This window comes from Anolis carolinensis, chromosome 3 (genome assembly GCF_035594765.1).
Source record: "Anolis carolinensis isolate JA03-04 chromosome 3, rAnoCar3.1.pri, whole genome shotgun sequence".
Classification (NCBI taxonomy): domain Eukaryota; kingdom Metazoa; phylum Chordata; class Lepidosauria; order Squamata; family Dactyloidae; genus Anolis; species Anolis carolinensis.
In genome coordinates, this window is record NC_085843.1 from 209,014,234 (window position 1) to 209,038,502 (window position 24,269).

At 39.9% G+C, this 24,269-nt stretch overlaps 1 protein-coding gene and 1 pseudogene across 5 annotated transcripts in view; one reads left to right on the forward strand and one right to left on the reverse strand.

Moving 5' to 3' along the window:
* Positions 1 to 23,998, reverse strand: part of pcgf5 (polycomb group ring finger 5) — a 56,450-nt gene extending 32,452 nt beyond the window's left edge. Inside the window, exons 1-2 of one of the 5 annotated variants that reach the window (XM_008115310.3) lie at positions 23,861 to 23,998; positions 2,421 to 2,735 (exon numbers count right to left, since the gene is read on the reverse strand). In XM_008115310.3, the coding sequence (XP_008113517.1) occupies positions 2,421 to 2,532 (112 nt within the window). In that variant the 5' untranslated portion in view covers positions 2,533 to 2,735; positions 23,861 to 23,998. The other 4 variants (XM_008115311.3, XM_062976180.1, XM_062976181.1 and 1 more) reach the window with 4 other exon arrangements.
* On the forward strand, positions 10,990 to 16,725 carry LOC134297952 (DNA/RNA-binding protein KIN17-like; annotated as a pseudogene).
* Positions 23,999 to 24,269: the final 271 nt, after the last annotated feature.

Consider the following 24,269-nt stretch of genomic DNA (forward strand, 5'->3'; position numbering starts at 1 on the left):
ATATATTCTCCCTGTAGTGGAATACAAGGTGACTCCTGTGAAGCCAAGTCTTCTAGTGGGTTTCAATACTGAATTTCTGCAATTTGCATCGAGGCCTGGGTTTCTGATCTGATACAAATTCTGGCCTGATGTGAAGAATCCTCTGTCTCCGATACAGCTAAAGCATGTGGAACTGGTGCATGCAAGCCTGAAGCAACCTGGGATGGTGCAACCAGGGATGTCAATGCTGGTACCATAATGGAATTGGACAATCTATAAGAAATTGGTACCGAGATTGTTTTTCATGGCTCTGAGGGTGTGGTTGTAGAAACAGAATGATCAACATTGCTCTTTTAGTCACTTGCAGTGTTTTTTCAAGACAGTTTTTCAATGCCTGAGAGGTGAACCCTTGGGAAATGATGCCCTTCTGTACATTATGTTCTTCTCCCAGATAAACATTCTGAATGTCATAAATGGAAATCTTGAACCCATATGTGACACAAACTTTAGACAAAGACAAAGAAGAGGCCATAAGAAAATAGAGGGAGGGAGCCAAGGAATGAAGTAGAGAGAAATATTTTGTATACTGTATATTAACAGTAAGAGAGTGATCTAGAAACAGGAGAACAAAAGAAATGAGGAGAAAGAAAGTGTTTAAAACTTAGCTAATCAGCATGAGAGAGACCCATACGACAGACAGAAAGAAACTGAGATAACATTAGTCTGGGATGCTTGAGCATGTGTGGTTGGTAAAGAGAGGAACAAGTACTACCAAGCTGTTCAGCTCTAGAAAGTTTTGAGTCCATTTGTGTGAGGCAAAGAGACCACTAAGAGGAAAAACTAACTTCTGTTACAGTAACTTCAGGAAAAACACATATTATAGGGAAGGTGGTCCTACGTAATTTATTTAAAGATTTTAAAAAAACAATTTCAGCACTTCATGCTTATTCTATGAACACACTTAGAAAGAAGATTTGTCTACATCTCTGTGTCTGCTGCAATGGATATCACCAAATGTGAAGAGAAGAAATTTCTTTCTAAATACTTGCAATCCAGCATGAAATATGTACCGAAAAGCTCTCAGTCTTAACTCTTTTATTTGCTGACATTTTATATATTTGTATTGCCCTTTCACGTGTATTAAATGTAGACTTAATTCTTCCTCTAAAGAGTTAAAAAATTTTAAAATTATTCCTATGCAACTTTTCATCCAGTCAGCTTATAAGACCATGCATATTTAACCAACTGTTGAGGTACATACTTTCTCTCTCAACTTTATTAAGTTTTTATTGTGACAGACTGGTATACATGTGGAAAGCATGATTACTGTGCAAAGACAGCTGAAAGTTTAGATTTACAGATCAAGGACATTACTTTTCTGAATAAAGTGGAAAAATGACAGACTTGAGAATGAAAACTTCATAGGAGGATCTTTCTTAGAACCGTGTCACAAGTGAGAAATACTCTGTTTTTGAGACTCTTTCAAAACTATTTCAAACAGATCCTATCACATGACGTTTTATCCTACTCCATCAGTAATCTGTTGGGAGTCCATCTGCAAAATGTCGCAGAAAGGAGTCGCACATGGGATTCTAAACATGTTTTTTTAATTTACTTTTGTTTTATGCGTTGCTGTAGTGCTGTTTTTACATGTGATCAGAAAACCGGTATGCATTCCATCAGCTAAAATCTCGCAAGTATTTTGAGACTTCCAGGCTATGTCAGAGTGCAATATTAGGGAGGAAAGGTGATGTAGGGAGGCATTCACATGGACTGACAGGAGCCAGCCTTCTGTGGTGTGATGAGTCAAAGCACAGTATTTTCTAAACTTAAGAATCATAGTAATCAGATATGATGGGGGAGAGCATGCATTCCACAAGAATACAGTATGCATCCAGTTCATAATAATAATAAAATGGGACACAATGATTAAAACGGAGCATTTTCAAATGTCATGAGGTTCTTAGATACATCACTAGGACCAAACATGTTATTAAAATAATCCATCATAGTTAACTTTATCCAGGATTCATCTGCCAAGTATACTTTTTTGCCTTTACTGTAAACTCCAGTAGTGTCTAAAATGTCAGAATTGTGTAATCCTCTTTAAAAAGAAATATTTGGTCTCTCTTTAACAATGTGCAAATATAAGAAAAAGGGCAACATGTACAAAATCCAAGCTATTTAAATTCCACTCAGTGATGATAGACAATGTAGCCAATGATATAGCCTAACTACTTAAGCTTTTGTCAAATTCAAATATTATGGAATAATGTCAATTTTAATGCTTTTAATATTGTGAATGCCTCCAGTATAATTACAATATATTATCATAATGATTCACACACCTTCCACCTTAATCCCAGGACTATCATTAGGATTAATAGAGCAAACAGCATTTTGTTCCAAAGATAGTTGCCTTAAAAAAAAGTCCTACTTACAAGTATGGAGGCACTCAGTTACTGTTGTTGGTTTGATAAGATATCCTTTACAGATACAACAAGTGATATAGGGATTGAAATCTTTCACAGAGTGCTTCCTCTGGGTAGCCATTCGTGGCACAAGCTGTGGCAGTAAAACGATTTAGACCCGAGCTGTGAATTGAGAAGGCGGAGATGACAGGATCACAGGAGCGGATGATGGTGACCTGCTCTAGGCTGCTGGACTTCTCCAGGCATTTGATCAAAATCCAAAGGTTCTCATGGGGTGATGATTCCTAACCTCTGCTTCTTTTTAGAGTTAGGCATCTTTGAGCCCTGTAACATACACACACAGAGACAAACAACAACAACAGAAAATGAATGTCTGATGCCACAACAAAAACAAAAGATGTATGAATTGACATGAGGAACAAACTGCATTTTCTTGCCTCATGAAAGCGGGTAGCTGCAGCATGCAGCAACATAAGGAAAGAACCAATTTTGTCTCTCTCCTCGATGAAGAGTGAGTGTAAATTGACACACTGGGAGAAATGTTGTTCACTTGTTTTCATCTCCCTGCATGCCTTTCTTTGTCAGTCTCCAACTTTCACAAGTTTCTTCTACCAGTGAAAGAGAAAGGGAAACTCTTTACTCGGTGTCACACAGTCTCCCTCCCCGCCAATTCTGATTTGAGGCCAAGGGACAGTTTCCCAAAAGTCTCTTTGTTTTGTAGCTTCCTATGTCGTGTTTCTTTTTCTGGACTCAGTCTTAAACACATATGAAGCAGTTATGAAGGACAATGTGTGTGGAAATACAGAGCTCTTACTATGTCAAGTGCAAGCAACATTTTGGATGGCAGATACAGGTTCAGGAGTGGAGATTTTTGTATCACCAGGAAAAGAGAAGTGCAAGTGGTTGGCTGGTCAGAATGAGTCGTCTGCTCACTGGCACCACCATCAGCTCCTTGTCTATGCTACCCAACGGCAAACACCTGCCAAGATGTGAATGAGACACACTAAACTGTGATAGTTTCACGCAATAAACTTGACTGAGGACATATTTGTTAGATATTCCTTATTCTAAATGTTTGGATCAGAAGTCTTTTAGATTTTGGAATTTTTGGAGGGTGGGAGAAGGAGGTTCTGGGATACTTGTATTTACATACCTAAACATAAGAAGGTATCTTGGAGATGGGACCCAGGTTTAAACATGAGATCAATGTATCTTTTATTTAAGCTTTATACACTAACCTGAAGGTAATTTTATATATTATATTTTTAATAATTTTAATTTTTGAATTAAGTGCATGAAACAACACTTGTGTACATTAAAGCACCAGAAAGCAAAGCTGGCAATTTCTCATCCCTCCTGGTTTACATCTCCAGCTATGAAGTTGCTGGACCAGAAATGGTCATAATCTTTCGCCTAATCAACCTCACAGGGCTTTTATGAAGATAAAACCTGTAATGAGGAGATAAGTTCATTCCAAATGGAGAGAAGGAAAACCACCCTTTGTTACCTTTTCTCCTTAAAAAACATAAGGCTCCCATATGACTTTCCAACTATTTTTTTTGTTTCAGAAAAGCCCAAGGCTCCTTTGCACTACTTGCATACTAATTTGAATGGCTTCCCAAATATGTTCAGACAGAGCCAATCTATGCATATTTACTCAGAAGTAAGTTTCATTTGTGTTAACTGGAGCTTACTAGCTAGAAAATGTGTCCAGGTTTGCAAGATACCTTTTCTGCTGTGGCCCCCCGATTGTGGAATTCTCTGCCCGCGGAGATTAGGCAAGCCCCCACACTAGCAAGCTTCAAGAAAGACTTGAAAACATGGCTCTTTCGCTGTGCTTTTGGAGAGTAACCATTTTATATTTCTTTTCCGTTGCTCCCCCTAATATCTATCCTCCAGAATACCCCACTCCCTTATGACCCTGTTCGCTGTGGTTTTTATTTTTATGTCTTTCTCACCCCGAGTTTTAACTTAATGTTCATGTGGTCTGCCCTTGTTTTTATTGTCTCCTTGTTTTATTTTGTAATGGATATTATTTACTGTATTGCTTATTGTATTGTGTTGTGCTGTTCTTTTATATGCTGTTTACATTGTATTGTTTTGGGCATGGCCCCATGTAAGCTGCCCCGAGTCCCCGTTGGGGAGATGGTGGTGGGGTATAAATAAAGTTTTATTATTATTATTATTATTATTATTATTATTATTATTATTATTAAGATACAATAGTCCAGAAGAAAACATTACACAAGAAAATAATGCAACAATGATTGTAAATACAGAATACTTTCAGTGGGAGCCAGTCCTACCCCTGCACCTTCCCACCAGGTCACTTCAGCTAAGAATGACAACCAGAAGTAACTTACTGTCTTGTTTTGTGGTGGGCGAATAGTAGATGTAAGGGTAAACTGCTGCTCCAAGACTAATCACTTGCTTTTTCTATCAGATTTTGGGTGATTTAGAGGAAAAAAATGGAGGTACATGGACTTTAGGGAATGTTGAAGAAGTTTTGACGTCACTGTTCCCATACCTGTTCTGTACCTCCCTTTGCCTAATGCTCTGTCTCACTTTATCTAAGGAAGTTCATTAAAGTTGAATTTTGATGTGCTTTGCACAGGAACATCTGTGGTTCATTCCCCTGTTTTACACTTAGATGTTTGTTCCCTTAGAATTTCTGTGGTCAGACCTTCAGAACAATGGCTTCCCATAGCTCAAGGGGAAAAGTATGTATAAAGGCAGAGAGAACAGAGAAAAGAAAAGGGTTGGGGCTTTTGAAGAAAAGTTAATTATTAGGGGTTGTACGAGTCTGTGTTCTCAAGATCCCTCCTTCTGCTTTCACCTTGTGAGGTGTAAGTTATAAAAACATACCAGTACTTCTTTGGGGAGGGTGCGGTGAAACATAGGTATAATTATTAATGTTGAGCTCTCAAAGACACCACATCACAATTAATTAAAGAAGTAACAAAGCTAGAGAGAACCCTTGGGACTGTTCAATAGTTAAGTGTTGAAAAGAATGTGCTTTACAGAAATGATGACAATCTGAATAACTAATGGTGACAGCCTAAACATCTTAAAACAAATATATCAGAATAAATTTCTACCTTGGTCATTTTAAAAACAGTTGGTCTTTAGGATACTATAGTTTCTGGAATTTGCAGAATTATGCAGAAAAATGTGCACTTTCATGCTAAACCGTTTTTGCATTACGGAAGAAACATGAATGCACAAACAGTCCCCAGAGCCTTGAGAAAACTGATCCCAAAGTAGCGACAGTGTTGTTTAGCAATGTTAAGTTTTGTTTTCCCCATCAGGGACTAAGCACACTACTGCTTCAGCATTTCAGCTGCGTTCCATATAGCAAATGGAAAATAAGGAGCATGGCACGGGCTATAGCTTCTCACTAGGGTTCCAAGCATTCCATTTTTTATGGGATGTTCCTATATGTCAGTGATTCTCAACCTGTGGGTCCCCGGGTGTTTTGGCCTACAACTTCCCGAAATCCCAGTCTGCTTACCAGCTCTTAGGATTTCTGGGAGTTGAAGGCCAAAATATCTGGGGACCCACATGTTGAGAACCACTGCCATATGTGGAGGTGTGAAGTCCAGCCCCAAATTGGGGCCATTTGGAGCATTCAAAATCTTTTATTAACTTGTGAGTGAGTACCAATTGCACTCTTGATGATGCAACAAAGTGGTCTAATTGGGGTTCTACATGGTGGGATCTACAAGTAGTTTGGTGCTGCTCTTCTTCCTGCCCCCTTAACCATACCAAGCAAGGCAGAGCAGCCCAAAATTATGCGTACTGGCTCATCTCTCAGTATCAATAGAGCCAAGGATGCGAAGAAAAGGTGCCAGCTGCACTTACAAGAGAGGTATCCCAGTCTGAGGCCATTTACCACAGAGCAAATACTCGGGTCATTCTGTCATTCAAAAGGGGTCATTCAAAAATAGACACTAGATCTACTGCAGAACATTTAGTATGTAGCTAAATGGTTTCAGATAGGGTCCTTGTACTGTGAGTGCAACTGGCACCAGTTTTTTCAACCGTGCAGGCAACTAAGATAGGCATATGTATGGCAGCCCCATATAAGATTCACCGGATGAGAGGAGCATCTCTCTTGAGATTTCTGAGCTCAAATGCAATGCATAACTTTAAGATGACTGGGCAAAGAAGGCTAGCCCATATCAGAGATCATAAAAGTCATAAAATCTTGGCAGTTCTACTGCCTACACAATAACCCACTTTATGCTACTGACTTGTTTGTACATCCTTAGGCATAAACAGACAGCCCCCAAGTTATAAACAAAATAGGTTCTATAGGTTGTTCTTAAGATGAATTTGTTTGTAAGTAAAAATAGGTACATTTTTAAGTGTAACTTCAGCCAAATATATATAATACTCCTGTGGTGTTTGTTTTGCTGTCTGTGTGCCTGTTCAGAAGATTTCACCTCATTTTCTGTTCCTGTGACAATTGGATTTTGAAAAATTGGGCTGGTTTTGGAAACAAGGATTGGTGGGAAAGTTTCAGTGGAGACACCTTTTTCCTATGATGATTCTTTCAAGAGTGAATTTACCTTCCTAGGGGTAGCTTTCCCTCATTTCCTGTTGTCTCACCCCTTTTCTTGACTAGGAGTCATATGCAAGTCAAATTTTTGTAATTTGGGGGCTGCCTGTATTTTCAAAGTTGAAATAACTCGTGCCATATGGCTGACGGGTCAACCAGATGAAAGAGACTTTTTTACTTCAACAGGTCAAGAGGCAGCCATACTTTGATACTGTTCATATGGTGGGAAGCAGAAATGAGTGGCCCTCACACATGGAATGGACAGCATCAATTGCTATTGCTGTATTGTTGCTAATTAATTTTCCATAATCACACTAACTTGAACTCCATATACTTAATTGAACTCCCCTGGTGCTACGGTCCTTTTGTCACAAGAGTATTACAAAGATTTTATAACCTCAGGAACTGCTAATAAGTAGTAACTTAGCCTAACCGTATTTAGATATTTTATAGTTATTATATTTATATTCCCTCCTTACCCTCTTCTAGGCAATCCATGAAACATGTTCTACATTTACCTTTTCAACAACCTTGAGAGGAAGATTAGATTAGGACTTCACAGTGAGCAAGAATCTGAACCTGGATTTCCCACACAACAGTTCAGAATTCAAACTACACAACACTGACTGCAGGTAAGAAGTCTGTGAGAACCACTACTTGTCCCACACTGTCAACTATCACTAAATGAGATGAATTTTTAAACATTTCATCCCATCAGTTTTACAGTGCTGGAGGATACATCCTTTAAGTGTCCCACCACTACCAATGCCACATGTGGGAATCTCTGCTTGTCCTATTCTCTCAATCACCATCAAATGTAACCATCAGTCTCCTTCAGGCCCCAAGTAAAGGGCCTCATAACTTAACTAGCACAGGGTCTCATCTGTCCTAAATCCGGCACTGATTCCAAGAGACATGTCTTTATATTAACAAATATTTTTAAACAGAAGATAAATGTACAAGCCAAGATTACTTTCGGAACTGAAGCATGCAGTTCAATTTTACTTAAACCATTAATCTATGTCAATCACATATCCTTTATGACTAAAATTAAACAGATCAAAACCTGATTGACACTTGATAGCTAACTCAGTATAAACTGAACTGCAACTCTAACACATCTTTAAATTAAGCAACTGCCCATGTCTAACAGAATTAACTGTCAAATTCACCCAAATCTTATTCAAACTCAGTCACTCACCAGTTTCCTCTAATGATCTATTCCCTCTCTCCCAACAGACCACATACTTCACCTTTTTATTCTATATACATTTAGTAACATATTGAAACAAATATATAACACCACAAGGCCTCAAAATCAACATTTTGTCCTGGACTTCTTCATCTTTAAAATAAAATATAATATAATAATAATAATAACAACAATGATAATAATGACTACAGATTCCAAGTGTAGACTCTGCAAGGAAACCGACAAAACGAGGGCTCACATACTCAGCTGCTGCAAGAAGATCGTGTGGATAGACTACAAGCAGAGGCATTAAACCATTGCTCAGATGATCCATTGAAATTTGTGCCACAAATACCATCTGCCTGACAAAGAACTGGTGGGATCACAAGCCCGAAAAAGTTACAGAAAATGAACCCATAAAACTACTCTGGGACTTCCAAATTCAGACTGACAGAGTTTTGGAGCACAAAACTCCTGACCTCATGATCGTGGAAAATAACAAAGTATAAATCGTTGATGTTGCAATCCCAGGCAACAGCAGGATTGACAAGAAAAAACCGGAAAAGCTGACATGATGTGAGGATTTAAAGATCGAACTATAAAACCACTGGCACAAACCAATAAATGGCGGTCCCAGTGGTGATTGGCACACTGGGTGCAATGCCTAAAGACCTTGGCCAGCACTTAAAAACAATTCACGCGGACACAATTACCATCTGTCAGCTGCAAAAGGCCACCCTATTTGGATCTGCGTGCATTATTCACTGCCATTTTTTGACTGATTGGAGTTTCCAAACTTGTTACAGAGGTAGCCCAATGTACAGTGCACTGTAGAAGTCCAACCTGGAATTACCTGCACGTGTATCTTTGGGTGTTCCAGTACTACAAAGGATGTATTAACCAATGTTGATAACAAGCACTCCAGATCATTAGATCAATCTGAGCCAGCATCTGGAGAGACCAATTCAGACAGGGGGAATGTAACCCTATCCAGAACTGGTTGACCTATCTCCAGCCCCAGGTTAGGATCCTTAATAATGAGTGTCTCCTTCTTGTTTGTATTCAGTTTCAATCTGTTTTTCTCCATTCAGTCCATTACTTATTTCAAGCATTCATTCCAAGGAGATACATTATCCTTAGCTAAGGCTGTTTTTGAACAGAGCACTGGATACAGGGAAAGTTTCTCTGCTTACATTTCTCCCACACAAGGTTTTGGGTACTTTGGATACTTTTATAATCCTGAAACAAGAATCTTTACAATGTGCTGCTATGTCTCCATAGTACAGAATGAAAGTGCTGAAGAAAATGGCAAAGAGAAGAGTATCTTTTGTCAAAGTACTTTCAAGTTAATGAGGCAGGAAGAACTCATGCTTTGAATTTTATAGGCTACTGAAACTGAATTGTAAGTATGAGCAAACTTAGTAAAACCAAAAACCACATGTAAGAAAATATGCATCCTTTAGGCCAGAGGTGTCAAACTTGTGGTGCTCCAGATGTTTGGGCCTCCAACACCCAGAAGCCCTAGCCAGCTTGTCCAGTGATCAGGAATCCAAAACACCTGGACAAGTTTGACACTACTGGTTTAGACAATATAGTTAAATGTATACTTTCCAGCTTTATCACTACTTGTGCTTGACTGACTGTCAATAGCTGAGTGGTGGACCCATGTCCCTGATTGGCCTGTTCGCTGGACTTGATGTAAAAAAACCCTATACAGATTAAGTTATCATGAAACTGGCTACCATTGTGTGCTACAAGTATGTGGACTAATGTAGTGTGAGTAGGGGTCCAGCCAGGAACCCTCTGGGACACAGAATGTTAGAAATGCCCACAGATTAAAAAGGAAAACTATAACTGGTTTTGACAAACTGATATTTTAATGTTAAACATCATCGGAAGGGTCTGTAAACAACTTTTATTTGAAGCCAGAACGGCAGCAGCTCATGCAGTTTCAAAAAGTTTTAGGTCACATGTAGTCTGAGATTCATGTTCTTTCCCACATTAGCACCTACTGTTTCATGGGAATTACTGTATCTATACATTATTTCTTGTATGAACACATCTTTATGCTATTTGTAAATGACTGCGAAGGGCATGTATAATGACAGATGGGTTATAAATATTTGTAATAAATAAATATAGATGAATGAAGTATGCAAGCTTACAAAGAAGTGTAGCTATGGAAGGTGTCGGGAGAAATCACAGCATTGCCTCTGCAATAAAAATTCTGCTCCCTCCCATGAAATTTTCCATCAATTTTCAAATTTCTAGCATTGTAATAGTTTAAAATTTCAGTTGAGCATTTAGACATATAGTTTAGACACCAAAAGAAGAAGGGTTATCATATTTACCAATGGAACATGAATATAGCTCTAGGTATGAATTATTTTCAATGTCTCACTTTCTGAAATGCTAGAAAGTTAGGGAGTGAAATTTCACTAAAATTAATTTCAGACAATATTCTTATAGGAGGAACCCTCTTTTTGGCTGTCTCTATGTCTATACTCCTGTGCTTTCTTAATAATTTGCAATCCAATCAATTTATCTCATTAAGTATGGGAAGGTACAAGACCTGTTTCAAAATGTAAGATCAAGTCTGCCTGTGCTAAAGGAGCAACTGTTTCTTCTAATAAAGAAAGTTGGTGGGAACAACAGTAGTTATTGCCACTTATGAATAATTGTTAGAAGGGTTTTTCCCTTGAGGTATTTCCAGCTACATGTAGTCAGCATATATGGTGAATGGAGCATGAATCTTTGAACTTTGCATGCATATTTAGATTAGCCTTTCCCCTAATTCATGAGGCACAAGATAATTTGAAAGAACGATGCTAGAAACCAACAAATCATTTGACTACTCCTTACGATGTTATTTTGGTTTCCAGAATGTAAGTTTAAAGCTGATACCTGAAAGTACCACTCATTGTGACTTTTGCAAAACTTCCAGGCCTGTCACATAGACACTTGCCAACACTATATTGCATTATTCCTTTCATTCAAACCTATATGTGGAATTTACCTGTTTTGAGCAACTTCCTTTAGCCTGCACTGATCAGAGATGTTTGTTATCTGGTATAAAAATCAATATCAGATACTCTAGAAGCACTAGATCCCATCTAATCTTGGAAACTAAGCAGCATTAATATTGGAATAGATATCACCAACAAATACCAGGCTATATTTCATAGGAAGGGACTGGCAAAACCAACTCTGAGCATTTGCTGTTTCAGAAAACCCTAGGAAGTTCATGGGGTCACCAACTACATCTCATCTACTTGCAGGGACATGAGAGAAGCCTCCCAGCAGGATGGTAACACATCTAGGTGTCCCCTGGGCAACGTGTCTGTAGACAGCCAATTCCCTCATACCAGAAGCATCTTGCAGTATGTTCTCAAGTCACTTCTAACAGGATAGAGAGAATTGGTTGTGTACAATAGGCAAAAGCACTGCATTGTGATTGGGGAGGGGAAATCCCATCCATAAGCACTGGAAGCAGGGATTTCCCATTCATAAGTATCAGAGGCACCAGACGTCAGGACTGTGCTGCCTAGAAAAGAACCTTGCTGGATATATATGTTGTTGACACCACATCTCCTTTAGTTGCTATGCACCAGCGTTTAGTCATTTGACCGTTTCAGAGGCTTTTATTACATCTAACAAGTTTCTATCATGCTACATAAATACTGACTACCCCCTATCGATAGGCTGCACCTTTCAGTGTGCAGTCCATGTAACATTCCTTAAAAATATTAAGTCATGCATCATCCAACATCAAAGCATATGAAACAGTAATATAAGAAGACACGATATGAGTTACTATTCTAATTGTCCCTGACCTCTTTGTTTTAATGGAATCACAAAAAACTATATCCTTTTGGGCATGGTAATCTTGTAAATGGCTGTATCATCCTTTCTTGTCTGTTTCTGTATTTAATGCGAACAAAATAAACAGCATGATACTATTTATTCATATCAGAAATAGGAGTCATGTGGGTTTTCAAATGTTGTTTTACTGCAGATATCACCAGCCTTCACCAGCATAGCCAATGATGAAGGATGCTAGGAGTTATAGACCCACAACATTGGGAAGGCACACAATTTCTGACTGATTTAGAACATAAGACAATTACAAGAAAAACAAATAATTGATTATGCAGCATTATCAGACTCAGTTGATGAAATATTCTCAGTTCCCACTACTAGGGATATCACAGATATTTTTCATACTAAAAACACAATATCAGATGACAAATTATTAATAACTACATATCTTTTGCTATTTGCAAATTATTTGTTATAAGCTATCTGACGAACAAAATCTAAAAACCATATAATCTTTGGTACATCTGCTTTATCTGCTATCAAAAGAACCAACTGAATCAAACAAAATTCTTGCTGTCTTGGTTTTTAGGCCTGTTTCTGGGATTATTTGGGGCACTGATTCAGCAAATTGAATTGGATAGACTGCATCAGCTATAGTTTCTTAGTTACTGTTATCATGATTTTTATAGGCGAGAAAATTAAGATTGGTATACTGCAGTGGATCCCAACCTTTTTTTGACCAGGGCCCACTTGACCAGGGAACACTTTGACCAGGGCCCACTTTCCAACATTAGTACCAAAAGGGTCACAAATCAGTTTTTGGTCAACTTTAGATTCAGTTTGGTTATTTGGGTTGCTGATTCAGAAAACTGAATTGGATAGACCACTGTAGTTTCAGATATAGAACATATGCCACCCAGTAGTCACCATCTGCTCACCCACAGAAAACCATATTTAATAATCTAGAGCTGATGTGGTCTATCCAATGCAATGCTCAGCTCTGCGGAAAGGAATGAATAAGGAGGTCCCCAGACCAGATTTTTGTTCTGCTGGGCAGCAGCCCAGAGGTTGAAAACCACTGCTACACTGCATATGTTCTGTACCTAAAAAATTGGATCTGACAGTGGAAAACTGGTGCCATTTTTGGAATCAAATATACTCAGAAACAGATCTAACATCTGAGGCATCAAAATTTGTGTTTGTCATTTGACAGGTAATCAGGATGCTATCACCAGTAGAATGGGTGCCCAATTACTTCTGTTAGTGTCTTTGAAGACCATGGCACTAGGTTGGATTTTCCAGGCTATATTGTAGTATAGTTCAAATACAGTCCAATATATAGAAAAATGTAGGATTTACATTATGCAATGTGTTTCCCGCTGATTGAGATATACTTGAATCAAGACCAGTTATGTGGGATTTTGCAGGATTTTTCATCACACTGTTCATCTCTTAACAGGAATGCTAACATTCTACAAGCCTCAATTAAAACAAGTCTTATTCTATGGACACTTTAAATATTGAAACACAACTGAAACTAAGCCTAACTTGTAATTACATCAGGGGTAAATATAAGCAGGGATGGGATCCAACTCTCATGGCCATGGTACATATTATTCACCTATGAAGCTTTTCTTCTTACTGGTACTACCTGACCAACAAACCCCCTAAATCATTGGTGGGAAAGCTGTAGGTTTCCAGATTTTTTGAACTACAAATTCACAAGTTTTTTTTTACTACTTTCTAATCAGAGTTGCGGTTCAGTCACAATCATAGGGCTCTAGAGTTACATTTCAGCTGGCCCACTTACCCTGGATAGGTCTAATTCCAGCTCACCTCATTCTATGTATACTTCCTGTGCCACCTTAAAATGGTACCTGGACCTGTTCTTCTGGTTTTATGCCTTTGTATTATTCCCTGAATGACTGAGTTACAAGAGCAAGTGAGACTTTGATTTGACTCATTCCACCGATTCAATAAAGACCTTTAATGGGGGAAAAACATTTTATAATGGGAATGAGAGCTTAGTTAGTTTTCATTTTCTGTTTTGAGAAGCTGGAATATACATGTGAGCATGCAGCTATGTATGAACATGCATCAGCAATAGCCTGACATCTGCAGAATAGACACAAATACCTAATATTTCTTTTAGTGTTTCTCTTTCTTGCAGTTTGTTTCTAGGACACAACAAACACAGGATGTCATTAAGGGTATCACAGCATAAGTGACAGTTGTTATATCAATACGCAAGTCAAAAGAAGCAACAAGCTGACATCTAGTTTCTGTTTTCGTACTTGGAAGCTAGCCCCTTTTTATAATTCAAGCCTCCCTTTGCCTAACACAGGGCCCCCAGAGAATGGCATTCCTTCAAACCACCCATGAATTTGGCTACCAACTATTCCTCCACAGTCCAGTGCTTTCTTAAGGATACAGATTTCATTACATTTTATTTGTGAGGCATCCAAAGAACAACATTTATTTATTTATTTATTGCAGTACTTCTACCCCACCCTTCTCACCCAATAGGGGACTCAGGGCGGCTTACAAATATGAAGCACACATATAAAAATTACAATAACATTTCAATACAATTTAAAATTAAGTTACATTAAAGCATTCATAAAAGACACGTGTAAACATACAATTAGGCATGTTTCAAGTTTGAACCGGGTCTGTCACTATTTCCTGAAACATATAGAGTCTCACTTATCCAAGCTAAACGGGCCGGCAGAAGCTTGGATAAGCGAATATCTTGGATAATAAGGAGGGATTAAGGAAAAGCCTATTAAACATCAAATTAGGTTATGATGTTACAAATTAAGCACCAAAACATCATGTTATACAACAAATTTGACAGAAAAAGTAGTTCAATAAGCAGTAATGTTATGTTGTAATTACTGTATTTACGAATTTAGCACCAAATTATCACAATATATTGAAAACATTGACTACAAAAATGGCTTTGATAATCCAGGGGCTTGAATAAGCGAGGCTTGGATAAGTGAGACTCTACTGTAGTTATAATTGATGCTGCTACTATTGTTCAAAGGCCTGGTCCCACAGCCAAGTTTTAACTCTTTTACGGAAGGATAGGAGAGAGGGAGTCTGCCTGATTTCATTTGGGAGGGCGTTCTATAGCCGGGGAGCCACCACTGAAAAGGTCCTGTCTCTTGTCCCCGCCAGCCGCACCTGTGAACAGTGCAGGAAAGGGGTAGGTGGCATATACCCAATTAACACTAAACATAGGATTGTACAAGGAGCATGAGCTAGCCCAAGCAGCATTAGAGGGGCTTTCCATATAATTAAAACTATGTAACTATGTAACAGAAACCCATGTAATATGTGGGTCTACTATGTACAGTTCTAAGCACTGTACATAAAAAGGATATTGTAGAACTAGAAAAAGTTCAAGAAAGGGTAATAGAGTTATCAAAGGGCTGAAACAACTCTCCTATGAAAAGATTACGATGTTCTAAAATGTTTAGTTTATAGGAGAAGTGAATAAAGAGACAAATGACAGAGATACATAAAATTATGCATTGTGTGGAGGAAGCGCATAATACTAAAATCTGAGGCTATCCACTCAAGGTGGAGAGTGGAAAATTTGGCATAGATAAAGGTTGCACTTTTTTACATGGCTCATAATTAAACCGTGGTGTTTACTATAGAAAATATAGTTAAATGTCAAATTTGGACAGCTTTAAAAGAGACGTGGATATATTTAAGGAAGATAATGACTACTAACGACAATCATGAATACATAAGATATATACCTCTCCCTCTCCCCCCCTCTCTATACACACACACACACAGATATTTACCTCTGTGTACAATTTTTAGAGAACACAATCTACCATTGACTTCCCATGTTTCTCTGGTTGACCACTATAAAATTAGAATATTGGACCCGATATACCTTTGGGTACACAAAAAAATAAAGAATAAATAAATTAGGATACACCTATTGTGTAGTGGATGAAACACCCTAAGGTTGGTGACATGCAGTACATCAACAGACCCTGAAATAATTGGTAGATAGAAAAAAAAAGAAGAAAAACACAGGGCCTTGACTATAAAGAGAAAACACCCTAGTTCAATGAGGAACAAGTGAGGAGACGCTTTGAGGGGGAAGAACAGGAGGAGCTGGTCTTCACAGAACTAAACAGAGAAAATGAGGAAGAAAAAGTTGTATTAAGTTTGAACAAAAGGGCAAGGAAATCAGCAGTTGCATATCCAAGGGGCCTATTTGCTTGGATCCAGTGCTCTGAAGGCAGAAGGAACTGGACCCACGGTGATGCGCAAAGAGCCTCCTTTCAGCCCAGGGCAGACCAAAAGGAAAAAAAAATCAGCCCTTGACAAAATCACACAGTTTGAAGAAGAAAAAATCGGCCAGAACAGACTATTGGTTACAGCCTGACATTGTGGTCAAAATCACTACCAAGAAACTTGGCAAGAAATAGTACAAAAGGAAGGCGGTGGTAAAGGAGACAATTGACAAACATACTGCAGTTGTTAAAATGATCGATTCCGCAGACAAGCTGAAGCTTGATCAGATTCATCTAGAGACAGTGATTCCAGCACCTGGCAAAAGGGTGTGTGTTTTGAATGGTGGCTACAGAGGACAAGCGAGTTTGCAGGGCATCAATGAGAAATCCTTTTTAGCCACCATAATTGAATCCAGGCCTCTGAAAGGACATCAAGTTGAGGATGTCTCATGTGAAAACATTTTGAAGTTGGCTTGATACAAGCGGAAGAGCAGGTGGATTCTGGAATATATGCCTGAGGAACTCTCAGGTTAAGAACAGCATTGTAGTAGACTCCACTATATCAGAACTCTAAAACTTGTCCATGTTGCAAATGTAACAGGATTTTTAGTACCATCTTGTCAGACATGGTAGATCTCTTTCACATTATGTAGTGATAGCGCTTCAATGCCACAGCTTCATCCTATGGAATCCAAGGATATTTTTTTTGGTGAGGAATTTGGGATAGTTTGCCAGGAATCTTTATGGCCTCACCAGAAAACAACTTCCAGAGGCCACAGAAATCAAAAAGCTATGATTATGAATTGTGAAAGAGACCTGTATTGTTGTAATATTTAATGTCACTCCTGCCTCCTGAGTCACCTGTGAGTAGTTCTGTCCTCTTAGCAGAACAACTTGCGGCTTATATTTTTTGCAAAATGTTCAGATTGGTAAGCTGCAAAAACTGGGTTCATCTACCAGCAGAATTAAGAATTAGGGAGAAAGTATCAGCCTTTCTCACTGTAGTACCTTCCATGTCTGTTCAACCACATCTCCCATGAGGTCATGCTGGCTGTAGGTGATGAGGCTTATAAACCAATATACCAGGAAGCTGGCGACTTGGAGAAGACTCCTATATATGTTGACTGATAAGTGGACTTCCCCAGCTTCCATAAAAAGCTGTGATCCTAGTTCACAATCACATGCTTACCTTTGCATTCCAATTCAAACCATGAATTAAACCAAGCTAATTTGTCTTTTTTTCTGCTTTTTGACAGGAATCACCATCTCTCCTGCAGGAGACACGTTAAAGAGTTCCCCCTGTTAATACTACACTGGCACGCAGAAGAAAGTAGTGGAATTATTATGACTCGAATGAAAGGTGGCAGAAGCTTGGTGGGATCAGTAAAGCCCAGGCATGTAGCCCGGGGGGGGGGGGGGGCTTGAGGGGCTTCAGCCCCCCCCCTGAAATTCTCAGGGTGGTCCGTGAGAAGGCCTTACATTTATTATTTAAACTGTTATGTTTATTCATATCATGATCTGATCACCATGCTCAATATATCCCATATGCATGGGGGTATTGGGATAACTATACAAAAGGTTTGCTAGGGTAGACCCTCTCCCGCTCAGACTTAGCCCCCCCCCCCCCCCCCACCAAAATCCCAGCCCCTTCCGAAACAAAATCCTGGCTACGGGCCTGGTAAGGCCTATTAGTGCCTCCTGATGCAGCAGCCTCTCACGCCATGTTTGTCTGGGGTTTTTTTCAGCTCAAGGAAAGGCAGGGTTCTCTTCACTCAGGGAAAAGTGGCATGTTTTGGTGATGACTCCAAATTTTCCTCCTTTAATTTTTTTTCAGAGGTGTGTGTCTTATTTGACCATTGATTGGAAAAGTTATCATTTGTACTACAACTCCCTGTATCCTCCACCCAGCATGGCCATTGGATTTTAAGTCTTACTGCGAATATCTTGGATAATAAGGAGGGATTAAGGAAAAGCCTATTAAACATCAAATTAGGTTATGATTTTACAAATTAAGCGCCAAAACATCATGTTATACAACAAATTTGACAGAAAAAGTAGTTCAATGCGCAGTAATGTTATGTTGTAATTGCTGTATTTACGAATTTAGCACCAAAATATCATGATATATTGAAAACATTGACTACAAAAATGGCTTGGATAATCCAGAAGCTTGGATAAGCAAGGCTTGGATAAGTGAGACTCTACTGTACTTCAGATCTGGGCAGGTTGAAGATTACAATTTACCCATCCAGTTCTAAACTACAGGTTAACATTAAAGCAGTTTTTAAGTCCTTTTGCAATGTCCTGAGGCTGATGCAAAAGCTTAAAAAGAAAGACACCACAACTAATACTGTAAATCACTGCTATTAAAGCAGACTCTAATTATATTTAAACAGTTTTGAGGATAACACAAAAGAACAATACAAGGTGAGCATCCAGACTTCCAAAATCCAAAATACTCCAAAAATCCAAAATTGTCTACATGGGTGGCTGTGAAAGCGATACTTTTGCTTTCTGATAAACACAAACTTTCATACACAAAATTATTTTAAAAATGCATAAAATTACCCAAAGGCTATGTATATGTGAAACATAAATGTTTTGATTTTGACAAATTTGATTTAAAAGCTTTTTTGTGATCTCTAGTCCCTCTGGTGTGATTTGATGGCGAAGTTCCTTCAGTCATGCTGATAGGCTGAGAACTTTCTATCTAGAAGACCTCTTGCAGGATTCTCTATGTCCTGCAATATGATTCTATTGCTGGCTTCCGCGCAAGTCTATCATAAGATCCTGTTGTAAGAAATTCCTTGAGTTGTGTTCCCTCAGGATAAAAAAGCAGTTTCTTTATTCACATTTCATGGGAAGTGTTGTACCCCCTTAACACCAGCAAATGTGAAGGGCTGACTGTTATTCCAAAATCTGGGAGGAAATGAAAATTCAAACCACTTCTGATACCAGAAAAATCAAATAAAGGATATTCAACCTGTAGCAGTAAAATACCATCAAGACTAACAACAGTGTAGTCCAATGCCTACTGCCTCTGGAGTCACCTCCCATTGATTTCTGAAAACCTAGGCAAGAGCTGTATGAGACTGCAACAGGAGGCTACTTTCCTTATTCCTCAGGACCCTTCCACCCAGCTGAATAAAACCCCACATTATCTGCTTTGAACTGGAATAAATGGCAGTGTGGACTCAGATAACCCAGTGTGGAAGGGCCAGGAGAGAGAGAAAGGGGGAAGACAGAGAAAATGAAAGAGAGAAAAGAAAGGAGGGAGAGGGAGAGAGAGCAGGAAAGAGGTAGGGAGAAAAAGGAGAAAATGAAAGAGGTTGGAGAAACAGAGAGAATGAAAGAGAGGGGAGGGGAGAGAGGAAGAGAAAGAGGAAAAAGAAAAGAGAAACAGGGAAAGAGAGGGAGCAGAGAGGGAGAGAGAGAGAAAGGAAAAGGAGAAGGAAAGAAAGGAGAGAGAAAAGAAAGAGGGAGGAGGAGAGGGGAAAAGAGAGATAGTGAAAAAAAGGAGGAGGGAAGGAGAGAGAACAACAAATAGGGGAGTGGGGGAGAGGAAAAGATAGAGAGGGAAAGAGAAAGAAAGAAAGGAGAGGGGGAGAGAAAGAAAAGAGAGAGAGAAAGGAGAGAGAAAAGGAAGAGGGGGAAGGGAAAGAGAGAGAGAAAGAGGAGAGAGGGCAAGAGAAAGAACAGGGAGAGAAAAAGAGAGAGGGAGAGAGGGAGAGAGAATCACATAGGGCCATTCAGTCCAACCCCCTGCCAAGAAGCAGGAAAATTGCATTCAAAGAACCCCTGACAGATAGCCATCCAGCATCTGTTTAAAAGCCTCTAAAGAAGGAGCCTCCACCACACTTGAGGAAAGTCTTCCTAATGTTCAGGTGGAATCTCCTTTCCTGTAGTTTAAAGCCATTGTTCCGTGTCCTAGTCTCCAGGTCAGTCACCCTCCTCTGAACACATTCCAGCTTGTCAACATTTCCCTTAAACTGTGGTGCCCACAATTGGACACTGTATTCCAGGTGTGGTCTGACTAAGGCAGAATAGAGTGACTTCCCTGACACTATACTCCTATTTATATAGGCCAAAATCCCATTGGATTTTTTAGCTGCATTGTTGGCTCATGTTTAACTTGTTGTCCACGAGGACTCCCAAAATATTTTTCACACATACTGCTGTCGAGCCAGGTGTCCCCCATTCTGTATTTTGCCTTTCATTCTTTTCCACCTAAGAAAAATAGAGACTAAGAAGAAGAGAGGGAGGAGAGGGAGGAGAGAAAGAGAAAGAGGGGGAGAGAAATAAAGGAGAGGGGGTAGAAAAAAAGAGAGGGGGAGAAAGAGAGGGGGAAAGGAAGAGAGAGAAAAGAAAGAAAGAAAGAAAGAAAGAAAGAAAGAAAGAAAGAACGAAAGAAAGAGGAGAGAGGGATATTGGAAAATTTCAGGGCCCTTCCACACAGCCCTATATCCAGAACATCAAGGCAGAAAATCCCACAATATCTGCTTTGAACAGGGTTATCTGAGTCCGCACTCAGATAATGTGGGATTTTCTGCCTTGATATCGTGGAATATAGGGCTGTGTGGAAGGGTCCTCAAAGATACCTCCCTTAGAAGAATGGAAAAAATACATTACAGATTTGCTAATAATTGATAAAATAACTGTACTCTTAACTATTACTCTTAACTATTAGAGAACTTTGTTAATGATTGGTAACCCGTGATTCAACATCTCAATTTAAAAAGTGTAAGTAAACTAAAAATGTACATAGGGGATTCTATAACACTGCAGACAAGGAGGAATTGGATATTAACTTAGAGCTGATGATACCTTTATATGTACTATTTAAATAGAAGACTGTGAGCCCTTAAAGAAAGCTATTATGTGAGAAATGATAATGAAACACTAATTGCTGGAAAATATTGCACTGTACGCAGGGCCATAGCCAGAAAAAAATGGGGGGGGGGGGAGTTGAAAACTTTTTTTTTTTTAGCGAATCATGAAGAGTAGTTCCATAGTGCAAAATAATTTAGAAATCAGGCTCCATCGATAAACTTCTGTGGACATTCAAGACCAGGGGTCCTCAAACTTTTTAAGCAGAGGGCAGGTCCACAATCCTTCAGACTGTTGAGGGACCGAATTATCATTTGAAAAAAAACCCGAACAAATTCCTATGCACATTGCACATGTCTTATTTTTAGTGCAAAAACAACAATGAAAGAGCAATACAATATTTAAAAATAAGAACAATTTCAACCAATCTGAAACTAAGAATCTGAAAACGTGGATGTTCACAGGTGCCGTCTTGTAAGTGATAATTGTCCATGATCTTTGCCTAGACCTTGGCCATTCCATGCACTTTGTTAACTTTAGTAGCTCCCATCCCTAGTCACCGAAGAATATGTACTTTCAGGTTTCCATTCCCCCTTAAAATGGCCCATGTTCTATGGTGCTTGACTACTGATTGGGATAACTGTCTATGTTTTAAGTTATTTTAACTTTTGTAAGATGTGTTACTATACTGTGATTTTATTGTGTTACTATTTTTACTGCCTATCTTCGTGACTGTGTCGTCCCCTATGAACCTACGCGATTTCTGAGAGGCCCTCCTTTTGCTTCCACCCTCCTCACAACTACGTCTCCTGGGGACGAGAAAGAGGCCCTTCTTGGTTGTGGCGCCCTGTCTCTGGAACTCTCTCCCCAGGGAGATTAGATTAGCCCCCTCGCTATTGTCCTTCAGGAAACAACTAAAGACTTGGATGTTTCGGTTGGCCTTTGGTGAGACAAGCATTAGATAGTTATCCTCATATGGTATTATCTGGTATTTATTAGGTCAGTATTTTATTATCTATGCATTTTATCTCATCACTGTACTCTTGCATAGATATTTTAGTTCCTCCACCTAGGAATTGTATTGATGGTTGATTTATATTATTTATTATAATACCTCTGTTTTATATTGTTTTTTGTTTTTATTTTGTTATATTGTAAATTGTATCCATGTTGTTTTTATCTGATCATGTAGTTTGGGCTTTGCCCGATGTAAGCCACCCCGAATCCCCTTGGGGAGATGGTGGCGGGGTATAAATAAAGTGTTATTATTATTATTATTATTATTATTATTATTATTATTATTGATGTGATATTGTTTTGGGCTTGTCCCAGTGTAAGCTGACCCAAGTCCTTTGGGAGATGGAGCGGGGTATAAATAAAGTTGTTGTTGTTATTATTGTTGTGTTGTTGTTATTATTATTATTATGATTATATATTTAACCAACATAAACCTATCAGGATTTCAATGGGAAGTGTGGGCCTGCTTCTGGCCAATGAGATAGCCAAGTTAATTATGATTGTTGTTGTTGTGTGCCTTCATTCATTTCAGACTTCGGGCGATCCTAAGTCTAAAACTGAGGGCGAGGGGCCAGGTAAATGATCTTGGAGGGTCGCATCCACCCCATGAACCTTAGTTTGGGGACCCCTGCTCAAGACAGATAAACTTCAGTGGACACTCATGGGGATTTGGTTAATTAGTTAAAATTCATGAGTAAACCAGGTTTTTTAAAAAAAAAACTTGAAAATTTTCGGGGGGAGGGGGAGTTGAACCCCTAACTCCCCTTGTTTACAGCCCTGACTGTACGCAACATACACTTACAGATGTGTGACTATTTTAATAAATAAATAAATATTAAATATGGGGGGGGGGAGAGAAAGAGAGGGGGAGAGGATAAGTGAATAAGAAAGAGAGAAAGGGAGGAGAGAAGGGGGAGGAGAGGAGAGGAGAGAGATTGGCGGGCGAGGGAGGTGAGTCACCATTCCGTGGAACTGATGATTCATCCATTCAGTCATCCTCTCCGGGCCACAGGCAGAAGCAAAACACACGTGGGTTGTTGTAATCCACGGACCCATGTCCGCCACAGCGCCGCTCAGCCGGCCGGATCCGGACGCCCAATTCGAGTTCCACGAATATGGACTGGAAATCCTTCCTTCTTTCCTCACACACAAAACATCCGGCGGAGCTTGCCTGCTTGCTTGCTTGCCTGCCTCCTCTCCCTCCTCCTCCTCCTCCAGTGACAGCTTATATAAGAATGATCCCGGCTAATCAAAAGCGGAAGCCCGGAGCCGCCTTTTGGACTGGGAGCTGAAGAAGGGACCCGATCCTACTTTCCTTCCAGGCTGCAAACCTTTCCTGTTCGCTTCTTACAAGGGGAAAAAAGGTGACAACACAAGATCCAGACACAAGCCGCCTTTGCCAAGTGAGGATGGGGAGCCGCAGCGCCCCAGCCTTCCAAAGTCATATTTGTTTTCCATTTCCTCTCCCAGGCAGGAATTCTTAGCCTACAGAAAGGCATGGTCTCAGCCAGCTTCCTTAAAACGAAACAAACAAACAAACAGGAAGGTGGCTGGCGAAGGCGAGAAGGGCCTTGCTTGGGCAGCTCTGAGGAGAAAGTTAACTCTCGCTATGGGGCGAAAGCCGCTCTGAGACCACTTCAAACTCACCAGGCTCAAGCTCCCGCACATTCAGCAAGTTGTCACGACAGATAAATACAGCCTTCCTTTCCTCGCGCAACTTTCCTCCGCGTTTGGGATATTTGGGGGGGGGGGGGGGGAGGTTTCTTACCTTCCTTTCCTTTCTCGCCTCCAAAAAAAAAAAAAAGAGAGAGAGAGCTGTTGGACCTGAATGAGGCGGCGCTTCGGCTGACAGGAGAGGGAGGGAGCCTGTCAGAGGATGCCGAGGAAGAGGAAGGCGACTGAGGCAGAGGAGGCGGGGAGAGCGCGCGAGAGAGACTTTCCCAGGGCGGCTTGTTTACGCCTCGCTTTGCCCTGCTTCCCTGCACGCGCAGCCGGCGCGCGCTGATTGGACGCAAACTGGGGCACAGCCTCTCGCGCCTTCGCTTGACAGACAGGCTGGGAGAGGAGGGGAGGGGGGCGGGAGAACGGAGAGCTCCTGCTGCTGGGGCTCTTGTCAAGTTTGCAAACTTGGTGATAATAGCCACAGCAGTACAAGCTCTGCTTTAACTAATGAGGCT